The sequence below is a fragment of the Thamnophis sirtalis genome, unplaced genomic scaffold (assembly GCF_051295495.1).
Source record: "Thamnophis sirtalis isolate CommonGarterSnake01/CBP01778 unplaced genomic scaffold, rThaSir2_p1.2 scaffold_7, whole genome shotgun sequence".
In the NCBI taxonomy this organism is placed as follows: Eukaryota; Metazoa; Chordata; class Lepidosauria; order Squamata; family Natricidae; genus Thamnophis; species Thamnophis sirtalis.
Genome location: NW_028261387.1, coordinates 47,107,309 through 47,125,498, shown reverse-complemented (window position 1 = coordinate 47,125,498; position 18,190 = coordinate 47,107,309). Strand labels below are relative to the sequence as shown.

The window sequence follows — 18,190 nt, the reverse complement described above, 5'->3', positions numbered from 1 at the left end:
ACGGATGTGTATCTTATGCATGAATGTAACTGACAGATAGCAAACCTAACTGCTGGATTTAAAAAATTAAAAATTACCATCTTCTTTTAAATTTTACATTTCACCGATAATTTTTCTAAAACTTCTTAAGTTTACATAACAAGCATCTTCAGTGTGATCTGCCATGTAAAAGAAAGTGCGTTTCTCGAGGCTGGGTTTGTACTTTTCAAAACATATTTTATAAACCATAAAGGGCGCTTCTTCTCCCAGCGCGGCCCGACTTCGACCTCCTCGATATGGCGGTGCAAAACGTAAGGGCGGAAGTCGCCTAGGCTTCTGTTAAAAGGGGCGCTCCGAAGCTTTGCTACCACCGAGATGGCGCAAGTACTTCCTCGGTCGACGGTGCCACTTCCGGGTTTTGCAGGTTCTGGATTCCTCCCTCTCCGGCGATGGCCGCAGCGGGGTTGTCCGATGCAGAGCTGCGGGCTGGGCTGCTGGCCCTGGGTTACCAGCCGGGGCCGATTACCGATTCCACCCGAAAACTTTACGCCAAGAAACTCACCCGTTTGCGGGCTGAGGTGGCGGCCGGGCTAAGGAGCCGCACCAGCTCCATCAGAGCGGCTCCTGCGAGCTCCAGTAGCTCCGGGAGGCCCGCAGCGCCCGCCCAGGTTGGCCCCAGAGCGACTCCCCGGGCCCGCATCTTGGTTAGGAGGGAGAGCGAGAGCGAGGAGGACGAGGAGGACGAAGAGGACAGCAACGACTACTTGTCGCGCAGGGAGAGAGCGACGGGGAGTAGCAGGAGGTTTGCTGAGGGTCCCCACTGGCCTTCAGAGACTCCTTTCACCCCGGAGAGGATCCACCTGCCGGCTAGAGAGGTGGCTCCACTTAGCAGCTCCTGGAGGCCAAGTATTGGATTCGCCTCCAAAAGGACCCAGTTAGAGGCCGATGAAGGCTTTACGTCCCCCTATCAGAAGGGGACGGTGGCAGGTGGATTAACCTCTAGATCAGCGCTTCCCTCCAGCGAAGAGGGTTTAAGCTCCTCCAGCAAGTGCTGGGAAAAGGAGCAGAGCCTGAAGCCCAGCGCTTCTTGGAAACCAAGAACAGGAGAGTGCGCTGGAGGGTTGAGCAATTGGGTCAGCTACACGAGCCAGAGATGGGCAGCTCCCAGCCCTTCGGTAACCGAGAGAATTGGAGGAGAATTAACCTGTAGGCTGCCAAGAGGAGGAGAGAAAGAAGGAGCTTCCAGAAGTACCAAAACGGTCTTGGGTACAAGAGCAGAAAGAGATTTAAATGTTGGGACCCGTTGGGATGGGACTCGGCAATATGTAGGTCAGAAACATCATCAAGCTCGGAGCCCTGGGAAAAAGGGTCAAAGTCTAGAATTTTATTTGTCCTGGTTCCTGTGGGTGGCAACCTTAGTGCTGCTGGTGATTTTCTTTGGCATCCTTTGGGTGAAGATGATGGGACCTGCTCATCCGGAAGGGTCCATGGAGAATTGTACGTGTAGTATTTAACCCTCTTGTGAACATAATTTGTCTCTTTTTTTTTCCAGTCTCAATACTATCGTCCTCCTTCTCGCATCATAGTTTCGTTATTCCATTTATGGATATATTGCATTTACAAGTAAAATTGGCTTCAGACCTTTCAAGGCTAATAGTGAATATGAGCTATGAGGTTAGGATTTTTTCCCCCAGAACATTAGCTTAGAATGGCCTTCCTATTTATTATAAGACCAATTATTTTAGAGGCTTTATGTTATCATTTTGAGAGTTTAATATGTGTTACCCATATTACCTCAAGCTAACTTCATTGGAGTTTTAAGTATCTCTTATTGAATATTTTTTCAGGATATCAAACCACTACTATAAAATCATAATAATTACTTCAACAAAGAGAATCCCAATTATTTAGCACACAGTAAGAACACTTTGCATTTGCAAAACTTGTAAGAAAAAGGGTACCTGCTTAGCTCAGAGTTTTAAACAGTGCCCCATTAAAAAAAAAACCTACACACATTCATTTCCATATGGCAAAGAATGTAAGATTGGGCCCTGATGTCAATAAAGGCTGGAAGCCATCCAATCTGGCAGGGAGGAGGAATCAAGCACAGAGCTAATCTAGAGTCATTGTGCAACTTTAAAAGGACCAGAACTGACCTGTCCTGAATTACTTGGAGCTTTATCTCATTGTTCCCAAGGGACAATTGGGAACTGGAAATATCCCTATATTAAAAACAATATAATAAAATAGTTAGCTTGAACTCTATATGTATAGGCTTGGCTGTTCACAGCTGACACTCTCAATAATCAACTAATGTGGGCATTAGTACATTTATGACTGGATAAGCTATAGGTTTTCATTGATATAAAATGCATATTTTTTTACAGTTCAGCAGCATACGTTTCTGTCAAAAATTATGTTTTAAGACAAAAATTGAATTGAAATGGCACTTTTAATGTAGACCAAAATAACTTTCAAAATAAATGAATGTTCTTATTTTGACATGAATACAGAATGTGAAGTATTTTTTTATTTAATATCATTGGTTTGTGAATAATTTCCTTTAAATTAGTGGGATTAGTTGCAGTTTTAAGATTTAATTTCTACACATTCCACTTGGTTCAGGCCTATTCAGTAGAATGGACATTTCTCAAGAAACATGTCAGATTCACACTTATTGTGAAAAAATAGGAAAAATATATATTCTGTAAATGCTTTGGCAAGTAACTTAATTATTTATTTTCATTCACAGTAAAACTGTTGACCGTGGATTGTGAAAAAAGCACAGATATTGTAAGTTAAATGTCATTTAAATTTAATTCTTAACCATAGGGTGTTAGTGACTTAGTGATTAGGGGTGTTGTATAAATAAGCCTCTTCCATTTCCCATATATAATTTAATAATTCATTGATATGGGAATTACAGATGAGTTTTGTCAGGTTTATATAAAGAATCATTCAAAAGCTATAAATCTGCAATGTTAAATGCTTGTCTTTATATAAATATGCTTTAATAATTTATAAAAACAATAAGATTTTTGACAAGGATTGTATCAGTTACTTTTCAAAGCAAGCTAAAATAGAGTTGGCAGTCTTAATATCTGTTGTTTGTGGCTATAGTTCTAAGTTAGTCCAAAGTACATAGCTGAAAAAGACAAATCCCAATATAGAATTGTATTTAAATTGATATTTGTGGATATCATGCCTAAACTTTATTTCTTTAGGTTCATGCTTGTACAGTATTTGCACTTTGGAGATTATGAAGGGGACTGATAACATACTAAAAATATTTCCTATTGCCATGCAAAATGATTCAATAATTTAAAAGAGCTCTTTACTGTTCTTTTCCTCCTCCTTTTCCAGTATTGTCAGGAAAAACAAGAAGAAATCACAACAAACATATTGCATGAGTTGTACAACTATCTTGCAATTCAAGCTGGTAAGTTCTGATTAATCGGAGTATGAAAATGATTATTTCTATCAATTGGGGAATTTTCAAACTAAATATAAATACAATTTTATACGTGGTGAATATAAGGCATGGTGGGATCAGGCTTTAAGACAGCACTCTTATTTCTAGAAAAATCATCTGTATATCTACTAGAGGCCGTAACAGGAGCTCCACTTTTGTTTCAATTATTCTGAATTAAGAGACATACTGCTTGGAATGCTAAAAATAATAAAAAGCTATTCTAACTTAGAATCAATGACAACCATGATTTTTTTTATCCCAGGCTTAAGATATCCCAGATGGCAGTCCTGGCTAATATTTATTTATGTGCCAGGTAGAAAAGTGTACTTCCTTTTATCCTTTCTGAATGTCCCACCCTTTAGTGTCATTATTCAGACAGTATCTTTTATACATATAAAAACTAATACAAACTAATATAAAATTTAAAAAAGAGAAAAAGAAAAGATAAAACTAAAAGTGCAAGAAAAGAAAAATGGAAAAGAAACAAAATGATACAAAGCTTCTAATCTTCTTTACAGCAATTATAAATACAGTTAAATTTATCTCTTACTCTACGGTCACAACATAACTTTTTAAACTGTTTTATATAATCATCAAAACCATAAATCATAAGTTCATTTTTTGCCATTTGATCTAAAAAGTCAGTAAGGAGTTTTCACCCAGCAGTAAACGTAGATATTGTCTTTTCTCTGATCAAAGAAGTCAATTTAGCCATCCCAGAAAGTTACATCATTTTCACCAACCATCCCTCCTTTGTGGGAGTGCTGAATTTTTATCTTTGTATATACAATAATCTTACTACAGTTATGTACAAAACAAAGTTCCATAAGTTTTTCCAACTATTTCTGCAATCCCAAAAGAAAAAAACATCTGGTTTTAGTTGTATATTAATCTTTAAAGTCTTCTGAAACCATGAAAGTCTTTGAATCCAGAATTTTCTAGCTTGTTTATACATCCACCAAACATGATGAAATGTTCCTTCTTGTTCACATTTCTGGCATAAATGTGAAGTGCCTTTATATACTCTGATTAATTTTCTGATGACATATATCAATGGTATGTCACTTTGTAAATGCTCTCTTTAAGATTATAACTTGGTATTAATTTCATATTTTACCATTGTTCCATCTTTAAATTATAATAAAAGACTTTAATCCACTTTTTCATGCATATTTTCACTTGCTCTTGTTTTAAGTCTCACTAAAAGTGTATATGTTTAGCAGTTATTTATAATTTGTACACAATTTTATTTCAAACTCATTCTTAATATAAATTCTTTTGTCTACTTTAAATCTTTCTAGTAATTGTAAATAGAGAACCATTAGCTAATATAATCTCTGTCTCAGTTCTTTTCCTTATTTTGTATTCCCCTTGAAAAGCTCTAGTATCTTGTGATAAGTTAACCACTTGTATTTCTCTTCTTGTGCCAAGATCCACGCAGAACACAACTTGGGTTTATATCCATTCCATATTCTCTATATGGCAAATCTACCATAATTATTTTTAAAATCTACATTAAACTTGACTTTGTCATACCACAGAAATCCATCCCACCCAGATCTCCGGTCATGTCTTTCCAAAAAGTCCAAGTCCAAAAGCCTTCTATTTCTCAGCAATACCCACTCTTTCACCCAAAGCAAACAGCAAACTGCAAAATACAATCTCAAATCAGGGAAATTCAATGCTCCTCTTTCCCTTGCATCTTGTAACACTTTACTGTTAACTTGTAATTTTTTCCTCTGCCACACACATTTAACTATATCTTTCTGCCACTGTTTAAATTGTCAAAACAGTTATTGTCTGAAACAAAACATCATTCTAGACAAGACATTTATTTTTCTCACAGAAATTCTCCCCAACAATAACAATTGTAGTTTATTCCATCTTAACATATCTTTTTTAACTTCATTCCATATCTTAACATAGTTATTTTGAAATAACATACAATTCATATTTGTCATACTGATATCCAGATATTTTACCTATACTATTCATCAGTTCTGCTTGATCATTACTTTCACATTTTTGTTAACATCTTTATCTAGTGTTTATTAATCATGAAGCCTGGTAATGTGCCAAATTCTTTTAATTTGCCCATTAACATCTCAATTCCCTTTAAAAGATCTTCCAGAGTCAACCCCAAGTCACCTGCAAAAGCCCTTAATGTATAGGTTCCTTTTTTTTTAATCTTTACTCTCACAATCCTCTTATCTTATATCTCTATTCAGTATTTCAATGATCAAAATAAACAAGAAAGCAGACTGAGCATTCCTGTCTTGTTCCTTTTTTGTATCTCATAGTAAAAAGTATATTTACACTGTGAAGTGTAAATTAGTTTTACCCATTTTATGAAGTTTTGTTCCAAACTTTGAACAAGAAAACCCAATCGAAATTACCAAATATTCTCTTCATCTTAGAGGAACGGTGTGTTTTCATTATGTTGCTCCAAAATTCCAAAATCTTCAGCACATTCCTAACATAATTTTTTTAGTAAAAACCACATATCCTTGTGAATAAATTTTTGCAAAAATATTTTGAGTCTACCAATTAGAACTGTTATGAATAACTTTGTTGTCATTCAATCATTATTTTCTGGTTAAAGTGAAATCTTGTTTTTCTTTCTTTGTTAATGCTACACTGGCTTTTTTCCAACCCTCTGATAACTTTCTTCCCTATAGGATAGAGTTTCTCATGCCTTGGGAAGGTTTTGACATTATATTATTATATAAATAAGTTTCTGAAGTTATAAAAGATTAAACTAGGATAGGTGCCTGAACCAGATGGATTATCAGGTTCTTATTATAAAATCTTTAGGGGATTAACCTTTATAATCTTTACAAAACATGATGAACTCCAGATAGTATTTTGATGTAAAGATTTTTAATTTTTTTCCTTTTTGATTGTAACAACCCCTTTCTTTCAAGCTTGTTCATTTTTCTCTATCAATGTTCCTTATAAACACTGTAGAACTGAATGTCTTCTTGGTAAATGTTTCCTTGTTAAATGAAAATTACTATTAGGTAATGTTTTTTTCTGCATTAAAAATGCCCTAGCTGGCCTAGATTGCAATCCTATGCACACTTGGTTAGAGTAAGTCCAAAGAAGCATGATTAGAGAGGGTGCTTCAAGTATTTGGTAAAAATAAATTTAATTCCATTTCTCTCTTCTGTTCTAAGATTATAATTACAAATACATGATATAGAAAGAAAAGGGAATTAGGAAGGGAAAAGAAAGTAGAAAAAACATTACTTTTATTGTTTTAGGCTGCTCTTTTTCCCTAGATGATGATTTACATGAGAATATTTATTTATTTAGCTAGGCCATATAAATATACATACATACATACATACATACATACATACATACATACATACATACATACATATCATCATACCATATGATCTGTAGATGTGCTTCTAACCAATTATACAAATGATGCAATAGAAACTCTTAGCTCATAGTTGGCAGATTTCATAGTTGTCTAAAGCTTTCCACCTGGGTAATTTTTTTTTCTTTTTCCTAGGCAATTTTGAGTGTGGAAATCCTGAGAATTTAGAAAGTAAATGTATACCATTTAGTGAAGCAAAGGACTATATAGAGGTAAGGACTACTAGAATATATTGTATTTGTTATCATCAAGAAATGCTTTCATTTGATTGTGCCACTTCCCACTCCACCCCATCAGTTTCTGGGTTTTCCCCTAAGCCATTTCTTTTCAGTTTATTTCTTTGAGAAAAAAGCCCAAATGATGTGTCTGCCCATATTTGCTCTTCTTTTTCCCTTGAGAAGCCAAATAATTGCTATATTTTAGAGCAGCTAGTATTTATTTCTGTTTAAAAATGTGTTTCCCCTTATTAGTTTTTAGTAATTTCTATAGCTAAAAATATTATATTTATATAAAATCACTGCAATGTATTTTGTAGTTATAAAATTGTAATTACTCTATTATCAATCTTTAGCTTTTCAACAAGTTATATTCACGTAAATGCATTTATAAGGTAATAGTTGTGTAGTATTCATAACCAGATGATACAAATAAAAGCAAAGGTAAAAAAAAATGATATCTTCAGCATATACATATTATCTTTAATTTTCTTGACAACAAACAATGGAATAATAATGTAAATAGAAAATAGTCATAGTAACATTTCATTAATAGATTAATGTAGATGACTTTAAATTTGTGGGCATACTTTTTTACAGAATGTGACTGGCTATTCAATAAAAAAATTTGAAGATGCATTACAGTGGTTATTAGACAGTGATCAGGATTCGGGAATTTGGTAAGTTATTAAGAACAATTGGTTCTAAATATACAAGAATCCCTTGAAATCTGGCAACATGCTTGCTCTGTTTTCTGTAAAGCTGAAAGCATTGAAAGGATTTGAAATATTAGAGGGATTTTTTTTCTCTAAAAAGATTTCTGTTTCTTAGAATCTACCAAAATCTGGCATTATATGACACTTTTATTTAGATCAACATTAATATTGCCTGCATATGTTGAAACTCAAGTTACCTGCCTCATTTTGTAAAAATGTAACATTATCAAGCATCTGGAATGTCACAATTTGATGGAGGATAGTCTGCTGTTTGATAGAACATAAAATGTAAAGATTTTTGTAAGAATGGTTAAATTTTCTATGTCAGTGGCAGATTAAGCAACATAGCTTAGTTTATTTTAGCTTTACTTAAAAGATAACTCTGAATTAGAAATTTACTAATCTTGGATCTCCTTAGACTTGTCATAGAAAATTGAGTCCTTCGGGATTGGGTGGCATATAAATTTTAATAATAAATAAATAATAAATAAATAAATTGTTGCAAGTAATTATACATTAAGGGCTTTTAATTGCACTAAAGTATATAAATGCTAAGTATTATTTTTAGGTCATCATATAATTAGAGAAATCCAAATTTGTATAAAATGATGGTAATGAAATAGAAAACTTTACTTCACTTTCAGATGATAACCTCTGTTAATATAGGCACTATTTTGAAAGAGACATTCTGTGACAGAAAACATTTTCAGATGGTTTCTTTTATTTGTCTTCCATGGTTAAAAAATAATATTTAAAAAAAATTAAAATAGTGTTGTCCAGCTAATTTTGAAGGACTTGTCACTTGATCAAAGATTTTTGACAGTTTATTAATCATACCAATTAATCAAATGTTGTTATGCTAATTATTTTTAGTCATTTTCACTGAATGTTTTATTATAAAGTGCCAGACGTTTGAAAACTGTGAACTAAACTTCTGCATAATAAATTATTCATCAAAACACATATTTTAACAGTTAAAATATACTGACCAGATGCCATTTCTTAGCCGAAACCTCATCAGATCATGTTATATAGTCTAGATCTAATTGTGTTAGAAATAAAAACCTGAAACTCTGAAAAGATTTCCACCACCCTTCCTGCCTGCACTGAAGAAAAAAAAAATAGAAAGAAATGTTGGAATTGTAGGGATAACATTTGCTTTATGCATATAAACTCTGCATGATAAGAAAAAAATTAGCTATGATAAAAAATATTTTCCATATGTTTGGTTGAAATGGCAAAGTTGTACTATAGCTTTTTTCCATAGTAAAAGGGTCAGGACAGGTGAGATGAAGAAATTTTACAGACCCATTCACTGATTGTTGAATGTACAGTTGGGAAATATTTCCATCGCATCTTGCACTGGTGAAGGCAAAATCATGTAGCATTCTTTTCGGATTCTTTCAACATGGAGGTTGGGATAGGATCACATGAACCTGCTCTCTATTTTGTATGAAATACTAGTGGTTGGAAATGTAAAAACATTTTTGAAATAAAAATATATTTTCTGATTTTATGTGAAAAATAATGCATATTCAAATCCCTGTCCTCTATTTTTAGTATTGTTAGTATTTAATGCCTTAGCTCCATGTTGGCGAACCTATGGCATGCGTGCCACAGGTGGCACGCGGAGCCATTTGTCAGGGCACACGAGGCGTTGCCCTGTCAGCTGGCCACCTGAGTTCAGCCTTTTATAAAGCCATTTTTCGCCCTCCCCAGGCTCCAGAAGCTTTATAGGAGCCTGGGGAGGTGAAAAGAGCCTTCCCCCCCCCCCCCCCCCGAGGCCCTCCGGGAGGCTTCAGGAGCTTCCCTGAAGCCTCTGGAGGGCAAAAAACCATCCCTATGGGCAAACCAGAAGTTCGGGAATGGACTTCTGGTTTGCTCGTAGGGCCGGTTTAACCCCTCCAGAGCTTCAGGGAAGCCTCCCGAAGGTCCCTGAAGCCTCTGGGGGGGGGTGCTCTTTTCGACCTCCCCAGGCTCCTACAAAGCCTCTGGAGCCTGGGGAGGATGAAAAAAGAATAGAAAAAATGGGGGGGCTCTCATGCACGCATGCGCACAGGGAGGAGTCATGCATTGCATTATGGATGCGGCACGCCTGTGCACGACACCCCTGCGCTCCCCCCCTTATGGCACGTGAGCCAAAAAAAGGTTCGCCATCGCTGCCCTAGCTAATTTTTTTCTTTAAAAGTAATTGGAATACTAATTTAGTAAGTATGGTTAGAAAAGCAACCTAGAACTAAGAAGAAATTTCCTGACAATCAGATCAATTAACCAGTGGAACAACTTACTGTATTTTTCAGAGTATAAGACGTACCAAGAGAAGAGACATTTTTTTTTAAGTTTTTGCACTCTGAAAACCTCCCCAAAACGGCCCATTTTTCACGAAAACGGGGCCAGTTTTTTTTTTTCCAAAAAGGGCATGAATAGCCCTTAGGAGGCTTGTAGAGTGCCTTTGGGTGGATGTGGGGGGGCAAAAATGAGCAAAAAATGGCCCGTTTTTTGCCCCCCAAAAGGACATGGATAGCTTTTAGGAAGCTTATAGAGTGCTCCTAGGGGCTTGGGGGGGGGGGAATTGAGCAAAAAAATGGGCCGTTTTTTACTCATTTCTGACCTCCCCAGCCCCCCAGGAGCTCTCTGAAAGCCTCCTACAACCTATGCACAGCCATTTTGGTGAAGGGGGTGGGGTTTCGGGAGGCAAAACATGCTGTATTCAGTGTATAAGACACACCCAGATTTTCAGCCTCTTTTTTGAGGGAAAAAGATGCATACTCCGAAAAATACGGTACCTCCAGAACTTGTGAATTCTCCAACCATTTGTCTGAAATCATATTAGGGTTTCCTGCCTGAGCAGGGTGTTGGGCTAGAAGACCTCCAAGGTCCCTTCCAACTCCGTTATTCTAAGTTCTAAATATGGTCAGATTTATGGAGATTTAGTGGAGATACTACATTTACTTATGTGGAATAGCTCATATTTTACAAATGGGCCACAAATTAAAACCTGGATGGTCTCAACAGCATGTTCGGAAAGCATTCTAATTGCCATGCTTAATGACATCCTTGCTGACTTGAATTAATTCTCTGTGAACCAGCATATTCCCTTTGTATTTGAAGGTTATTGGCTATACAATTGTGTCGGGAGACTAAACATTATTCTGTGCAAAGCACCCTTAAGTTTTGCTTAGTCTAAAAGAAACTATCTCTGAGTGCCTATTATATATTTATAAGGACTTTTTGCCTGTCTCATCCTAATATTATAGAGTATTCTCTTGAACTATGAAGGAGATATCAAGAGCTACTCAATGCAGAAAGGGAACCCACCTGAATACTTAGTTCTCAGATGCAGATGAGTTGTTTGAAAATATATTTTATTGAGCAAGAAAAATGGATAGTAGCAATTTGAAGTGGATCCCTTTGCAGTTATTTGGGAACAAGTCAGCAAGCATGGTAAAATTACCCTACTCAAAAGTATCTTAACTGTTTCTTGTGCTAAAAATGCTTTCTTTGGAAATGTAAATTTGAAATTCTGCTTAGAAAAGTTGCTATTGAAGCTCACAACTTTTTAAAATTAGATTCGCCATTCTAATTTCAACTTGCTATCATTTTGGAATTAATTTGTTTGTAGAGGCATGATTTTATGCCTTTTATACTAGATTTATTTGTTTGCTTATTTATATATTAAACACAATTACATGGCCACCCATCTACCAAAGGAATTATTGTTAAATCTGCTTAACAATAATTGCTTCAGTTCCCATAAAATAATTACTCTTAATTCTTAGGCTCTTTCAGACAAATCTCAAGTCACTTGGCATTCACTACTATAGCTCTAATTATGTAAAAATAATTTTCATTTGTGGTATTATGTGCTAAGTTCTTTAATGTAATCCTTCACTGAAGCAAAACATGTCGTATTTCTAAATAGAAATTATTTACTTTTATAGCAGGGTTGAAGTCCATTTGATTTCTATCAGAAAGTTTGTTCAGAATTGTAAGCTGGCAGAATCTAAATATTAAGGCTATAAATGTAGTGGCTTGAAAGTGATAATCAGTACATAGCTGTAGTTCCTTAGTTTTTATCACATATCACATTTAATGTCTTAGCGTTGCTAGTTTTGTCCAATCTTTGGGAATTGTTGGTATACGTGAAACTACAGCAACTGCAAAATACTCCTCTTCCTTAATCTCATTATTTAATTTTATTTAATTGGGTGTAATGTAATATTTGAAACTGTGCCACGTTTCTCCATTCTTTGTATGAAAAATCTCTCCTGTTACACACTATTCCATTAGGAGCTTGCTTAGAATGGCTGGTAGGATAGAATTGTGTAATTAACATTTGCTTTAGTATTACAGGTTATAGCTTTGAAAAACAAAATATGCACTCTACCCCTTTGCTCACCATAATTAAGAATTCCATCAACATTTAAGGAGATTAAGTTACCAGAACGGGATCAATGTGAAAATAAGAATGTACAGCGTTTTAAAAAGCTGTTGCTAATTTTTAAATGGATGCATCACTTAATGGTGTTCTGTTATGAGCAAATATGTAGCAGAGCTTATCTACTACATATTCAGCTTTTTAGTCTGTAGGTAATGAATCACATGAGTAAAACTGATGAAATGTGCCAGGTTTGAGAAGGCATTTGTCTCGCCTATGATTTTCTATGTTTCATTTATAACTTACAGCTCTGGTGTGACATCAGTTAGCTATCCAAAATATGATCATCTGGATTGGTTGGTTAATGCTTGTTAAAAGGAATTGAAAACTGGGCCTCCAAGTGCAGTTAGTTCTTGCTTAACTACTGTTTGTTCCACAACTGTTTGTTCCACAACAGCATTGAACAAGGGGGCTTATGGGCAGTCCACAAAATTGCAGCTGTCATGGTGTCCCCAAGGTCACAATTAAGGCACTTGGTAACTGGCTCACACTTACAACAGTAGTGGTCATCCAATTGCCATTTGTGACCTTCCCAGCCAGCTTCTGAAAAGCAAAATCAGCGTGGAAACCAGCAATAAGTTGCAAGTTGCAGCCATGTGACATCACATGTAACTGCCAAGAGTGGTTTGTTTAACAGCTGCAACCCTATTGCCCTAATAAGTTGACATGGTCATGTGAGTGAGTTTCTGGTCCCAATTGCAATCATTAACTCTGGACAACCTGGTTATTTTTTTTTTCCTAATTTTAATCATTTCTTCAAAGAAATAAGTCAAGCATAAACACTACTTACTTTTTCTGCAGCCACTGGGAGAGTCCCATTTAAAAATATAGTACAGGTAGTCGTCTACTTACAACAGTTTATTGAGTGATCGTTCAAAGTTACAACGGCACTGAAAAAAGTTACTTATGACCATTTTTCACACTTACGACCGTTGCACCATCTCCATGGTCACGTGATTTACATTTGGATGCTTGACAACTGATTCACCTTTATGACGGTTGTAGTGTCCCAGGGTCACACGATCCCCTTTTGCGTCCTTCTGACAAGCAAAGTCAGTGGGGAAGACAGATTCACCTAACAACAATGTTACTAATTTAACAACGGCAGTGATCCGCTTAACAAATGTGGCAAGAAGAAAAAAGTTGTAAAATAGGGCAAATTCACTTAACAAATTTCTCACTTAGCAGCATAAATTATGGGCTTAATTGTGGCCATAAGTCAAGGACTACCTGTGTCTTGTATCCTGGGGAAAAAAACCTATGAGGAGGCCTTTTTGGTGTTTTTTGCCAGGTGACATTGCTGTGCTATTGCTTTCCAAAGCCACATTTGATACATTGTTAAGAAACAAAGGATGAAATACTCTTATAGAGGTTGCAGTTAGTCTGTACAACCCAGTCTTTCAAAACTTTGAAAAGTGAGAAACCTCAATGGTTTTTTTTAAAAAATTCTGATTACTGGGACTTGTCAGGTGTTTCATATTGTTCAAAAGGGATTTTTTTTTTCTTCTGTCCGTCAGGTTACAAGGCAAAGAGCCTTCAGAGCCAGTAACTACTGTGAAGCAAGTGATATGTCTTGAATCTGCTCGTCCCCGGATGGGGCTAGGCTGCCGATTTCATCGGGCGCTATGGACAGCAATCACAAACTTATTTATATTCTTTTGGAGTAAGTTTGCGGTGGGGGGGGGAGTGTTGCTGATAGTCTATGCATCTCTTGTGCAATTCAAGACTTTAAAAAGTTGGAGAGAAAAAGCAGTTACTAAAAATTCTGAATATCACAATTCTTCTGATCTAATATCAGAAAGAAGGCTAATAATTGTTTCCTCTATTACGTAAAAAAAATAATCAAGAGCTTCTATGTGTGCTGTCCAGCACCACTTTACAATTTTTATTCAAGTGTTTATAGCAGAGTGGATGCTCTTCTCCATCTTATCAGACAATTGTTGAAACCTGCTATTTTTCTTATTAGTTAAATATTTATTATTCTGAGTCATATATTATGATGGTAATCCAGAGAAGGTTAAACAGTTGTAGCATTTTCACAAGGGATGAATTCCTTACAGAGGTTAGGAATAATATAAACGATAGCAAGAATAAGGAGACATTATCAATATTCTGGTTTTGGGGATGCATTATGCTATAATGAACATAGCGTTGGAAAAACTGGGATTCAGATTTCCCCTTAGTTTTGAAGCTTGTGACTTAGTTTTGAAGCCAATGTAAATTTAATAAAGTGAATAATCTTATGTTTATTGCTTTAATTATATCATTAGAAGGATGTAGATATAATTAGACCTTTGTAAAAGCATAAACATATAATTGTTGTAAAGCTGTAACGTTTTATAGCATTTTAAAGGTTAACAAATTTGGTATGGTATAAACTTTAAGAGATTATAAACCACTTCAGATAGATGCAAAATGCATGTTTCTTGCAATAATAAATGTGTTACATGCTACAAGATTCTTCGTAAGTTTAAGAGTGTACTGTAGGTACATGGTGAGAGAAATGCAACCCCAGCTGCTAAAGCTATTTCATATTTTTGAGAAGTGGTCGGGTTTTATGAAATTTGTAAGTAATAAAAATTTTATAGATATTTGGCAGCTGTCAAGAAGCCCCTTCGCTGTAAAATACAATTGTCTTTAGAAGAGTGCAAAGATAAGAGATTGCAACAGATTCCTTTCTCAGAATCTTTTTTGCAAGGCAGCTCATTTGTTTTTGAAAGGTCTTATCTTCGTGCTTCCTCTCACAGGTTTAGCTTTCCTTTGGGGGATTCTGATTCTTCTGAAATATTATTGGCGGAAAAGGGAAGAACAAGAGGAAGCCATGTATGAGATGGTACATAAAATCATAGGTAATGTTGTGTGTGTGTGTGTGTGTGAATTCCTATTAGTTTCATGTTCAGTAATGTTTTTCTGATTACTTATGCTGAATTTTTCATAGCTGCTGTCCAAAATCACTACAAAGAGTGGGAGCAGAATCTGGAACGATACCCATATGTTGGCATCCTTCATATCAGAGATACACTCATCCCACCTCAGGAAAGGTGAGCTTTTCTTCATTTTTTCAGGGCTGTTAATATATTATCACTGTAGATGTTGTAGCCTTATAGCAGCAAAACCAATTGTCTCCAGAAATCATTTTGCCCTATAATTTGCCAAAAGTATTTTGGTATACGGAAGAGTGGTTTTTATTTTCATGGGTGATTAATAACTACTCAATCATAGACAGTCATAATTGTATGTTTTTAAAAACTTCCCAAGAATGATTTTCTTTACTTGCGTTCCATTCCTTTCCTGAGAAAAGGCTTCCTTTCCTGCTTGACTAATCTTGAAAATGAATTTTATTGGTTGTCCTAAAATTCTAATCTTTTGATTGATTGTATGTGTAACTTAAAAATTTACAAATTTATTTTGGAGTTTTATAAGTTGGTTGATTCCACATTGATGCTGTCTTATGTGTTCCAAATCAGAGCATTTTATAACTCACTTCTCAGCTTTTTTGTTAGCACATGAAGCTATAAAACATATTTAAAAGATGATACATATTCTTTATGCATATATGTATGCATAGTTTCACATAATTTATTTCCCTCCTCCCACCCCCCAGGAGAAAAATGAAGCACATTTGGGATCGAGCGAAGGATTTTCTTGCCTCCAATGAGTCACGGATTCAGACTGAATTACACAGGGTGGCAGGAGAGGATATGCTGGTTTGGCGTTGGACACAACCATCTTATCTATCTGACTCTGATCATTAGCTGTCAGATGAGGCAAGACTATGTTTCAACACTGTGCAGAGCGACTGGCTAGGGAAGACCCTATTGTCCATACTCAGGTGCACTCCAGACACTAGTTAATGCTTTTTAAAAAAAATAGAAATGACTCTTCAGGGTAGCCATTTTCTGTAAGAGATGTAAATGTTGATGTGTTGGTACATATCCAATGTATACATAGCTCCTCTAATATTATTTAAAAAGAAGAACCACTTTCTTAATTGAGAGCTGCCATTAAGAACTTTTTCTCTGATTCTACGGACCTCTGTAACTTGTTCTGAAACTGCTAAAAGATTCCTGTAAAGAAAAAAAAAACTTTGTTAAAAGCAAATGTCATAGCCATATATATTCTTGTCAGTTTGCAAGGAATTGCATCATGGTGTCAAATACTGACACCTGCTTATACCATGAGAGGTGAGATGGGGCAGACCTTTGGAGCCAAATCAGAAGAATGGAGAGGAGGGGCTTTGCTTTTTTCTTAGGCAGTAGTAAGATAATCTAAGTGAACATGAAATATATTTAAAATTTCACCGTATTTAAAGTGGCTTGGTGAAGAGCACTTATAAAGTGACATATTATTACTATAGAGAGAGAGATCAATGAACAATTCGTGCAATGTTGGTTTCAAACAGAATGCTCTGTGGTTAAGCATTTAGGCAATGCTTCCATGACTGTTGATTGTTGATTCCATGATTGTTCTCTTTCAATGTGATGGTGTGCGTTTTGTACAGGTCACCTTGTTTGTCTCCAGGCTCAGTTTTCTGCCAATTATTTTAATGAGGGGGAAAAAACCTTGCTGTAAAACACCATACATCTTTGCTGTAAAGTCTGGAGAACTTGTATAATGCCATGGAAAGGTTCTAGATTCCTACTTTTTCTTAATGAATTTATCCTATTGTTCCACAGAAGTAGCTAGAATACATATGTATTCATAAAAATATATACATATATAGACCCCTTGATAAATGTTTGGTTGAAGATTTTTATGACTTTTGGCATTTTTTAACTAGCATGTTTTATTTTTAAATACTGGTGGTATTAGCTTTAAATTTGCTCTCTTCCTCCCCCTGCTGGCCAAATTAAACATTTTATGGATGAAATTTGCAGTTAGCTATCGTTGCAATTCACAGCAGTTCATTATGTGCCTCATGCTGAACTCAGCTGAAATTTGATAGAGGTTATAAATCTTTCTTCCCCTCCCCCCAAAAAATATTCAACAGGCGATCTTATTGGTTAAGTGGAAGAAAAAACTGAATTGCCCTGAATTTGTAGCGTAGCCTGTATATTAGAGCAAAGACATCTAGCAGATGTCTCTCTCTATGATGTTCGCCATTTTAATATACAAGCATACACTCTTCATGGGATGGAATGAAATACATCCCTGTTTTAAATATGTTTGTAATTTCTACTGGTATGTGCAAAAAATTCCACAGTGCCTGCATCTTTATGGCTTTGAATACTAGATCTGCATCTGAAAAATGATTCAGATTTTGAGTGAGCTATTCCACTATTCATTAAAATACTTTTTTTCCAGACTACCATAAGACTTCAGCCCTCAACAGAGAGATGTTTTGCTCACACATAGGACTGAAGCACTTCTTTGAATCATTTTCAAAGCATGCACAGCCCTGTTAAGTATGCACACATTCATTATACCGTGGTATTTTACTATCTAACATCAAACAGAAAATGTCAAACAAAATTTTGTATGGTTGATTAAACTGCTCGTTTATTTTTATGTAAACAGGCTGGTGCTATTTATTAAATACTTGGTCTCTATACATTTTATCAAGGAAATAAAACATTTGGTACAAATAGGTCTGGCTGTTATTAATAATTGGAATCCTCCATCAAAGAAATTTAATTCCCTGGTTAGGGTTTGCTAATGGTGTTTAAGTTCAGCTAATGCAACAGTGGTACTGTGAATCTATTTTTATTAAATCAAAATGTATTGAGAATACAGATCACTCATCACAATACTTATGCAAACTAAGGGCATAAAATAGAAGGATTGTCTTAAACCTTGTACTTCTTATTTGGCTTTTCCCTCCTCACTTGTTACGTGGGAAGTACTTACTCAAGGTAGTCTAAATAATAAAAATGTGGCTATCTGCCTAAAACTTTCCAATATCTAAAGGGTTGCCACAAAGAAGAGTGAATCAGCCTATTCTCCAAAGCACCTGAAGGATGGACAAGAAGCAATGGATGGAAA

General features: G+C 35.6%; 1 protein-coding gene across 1 annotated transcript; it reads left to right on the top strand.

The window, feature by feature from the left end:
• Positions 1–389: 389 nt before the first annotated feature.
• LEMD2 (LEM domain nuclear envelope protein 2) lies at positions 390–17,793 on the top strand. The gene is made up of 9 exons (XM_014056559.2): positions 390–1,476; positions 2,732–2,772; positions 3,343–3,418; positions 6,975–7,051; positions 7,655–7,734; positions 13,726–13,871; positions 14,956–15,057; positions 15,147–15,249; positions 15,813–17,793. The coding sequence occupies exons 1-9, from the start codon at positions 429–431 to the stop codon at positions 15,961–15,963; spliced, it is 1,824 nt and encodes a 607-aa protein (XP_013912034.2). The 5' UTR covers positions 390–428; the 3' UTR covers positions 15,964–17,793.
• Positions 17,794–18,190: the final 397 nt, after the last annotated feature.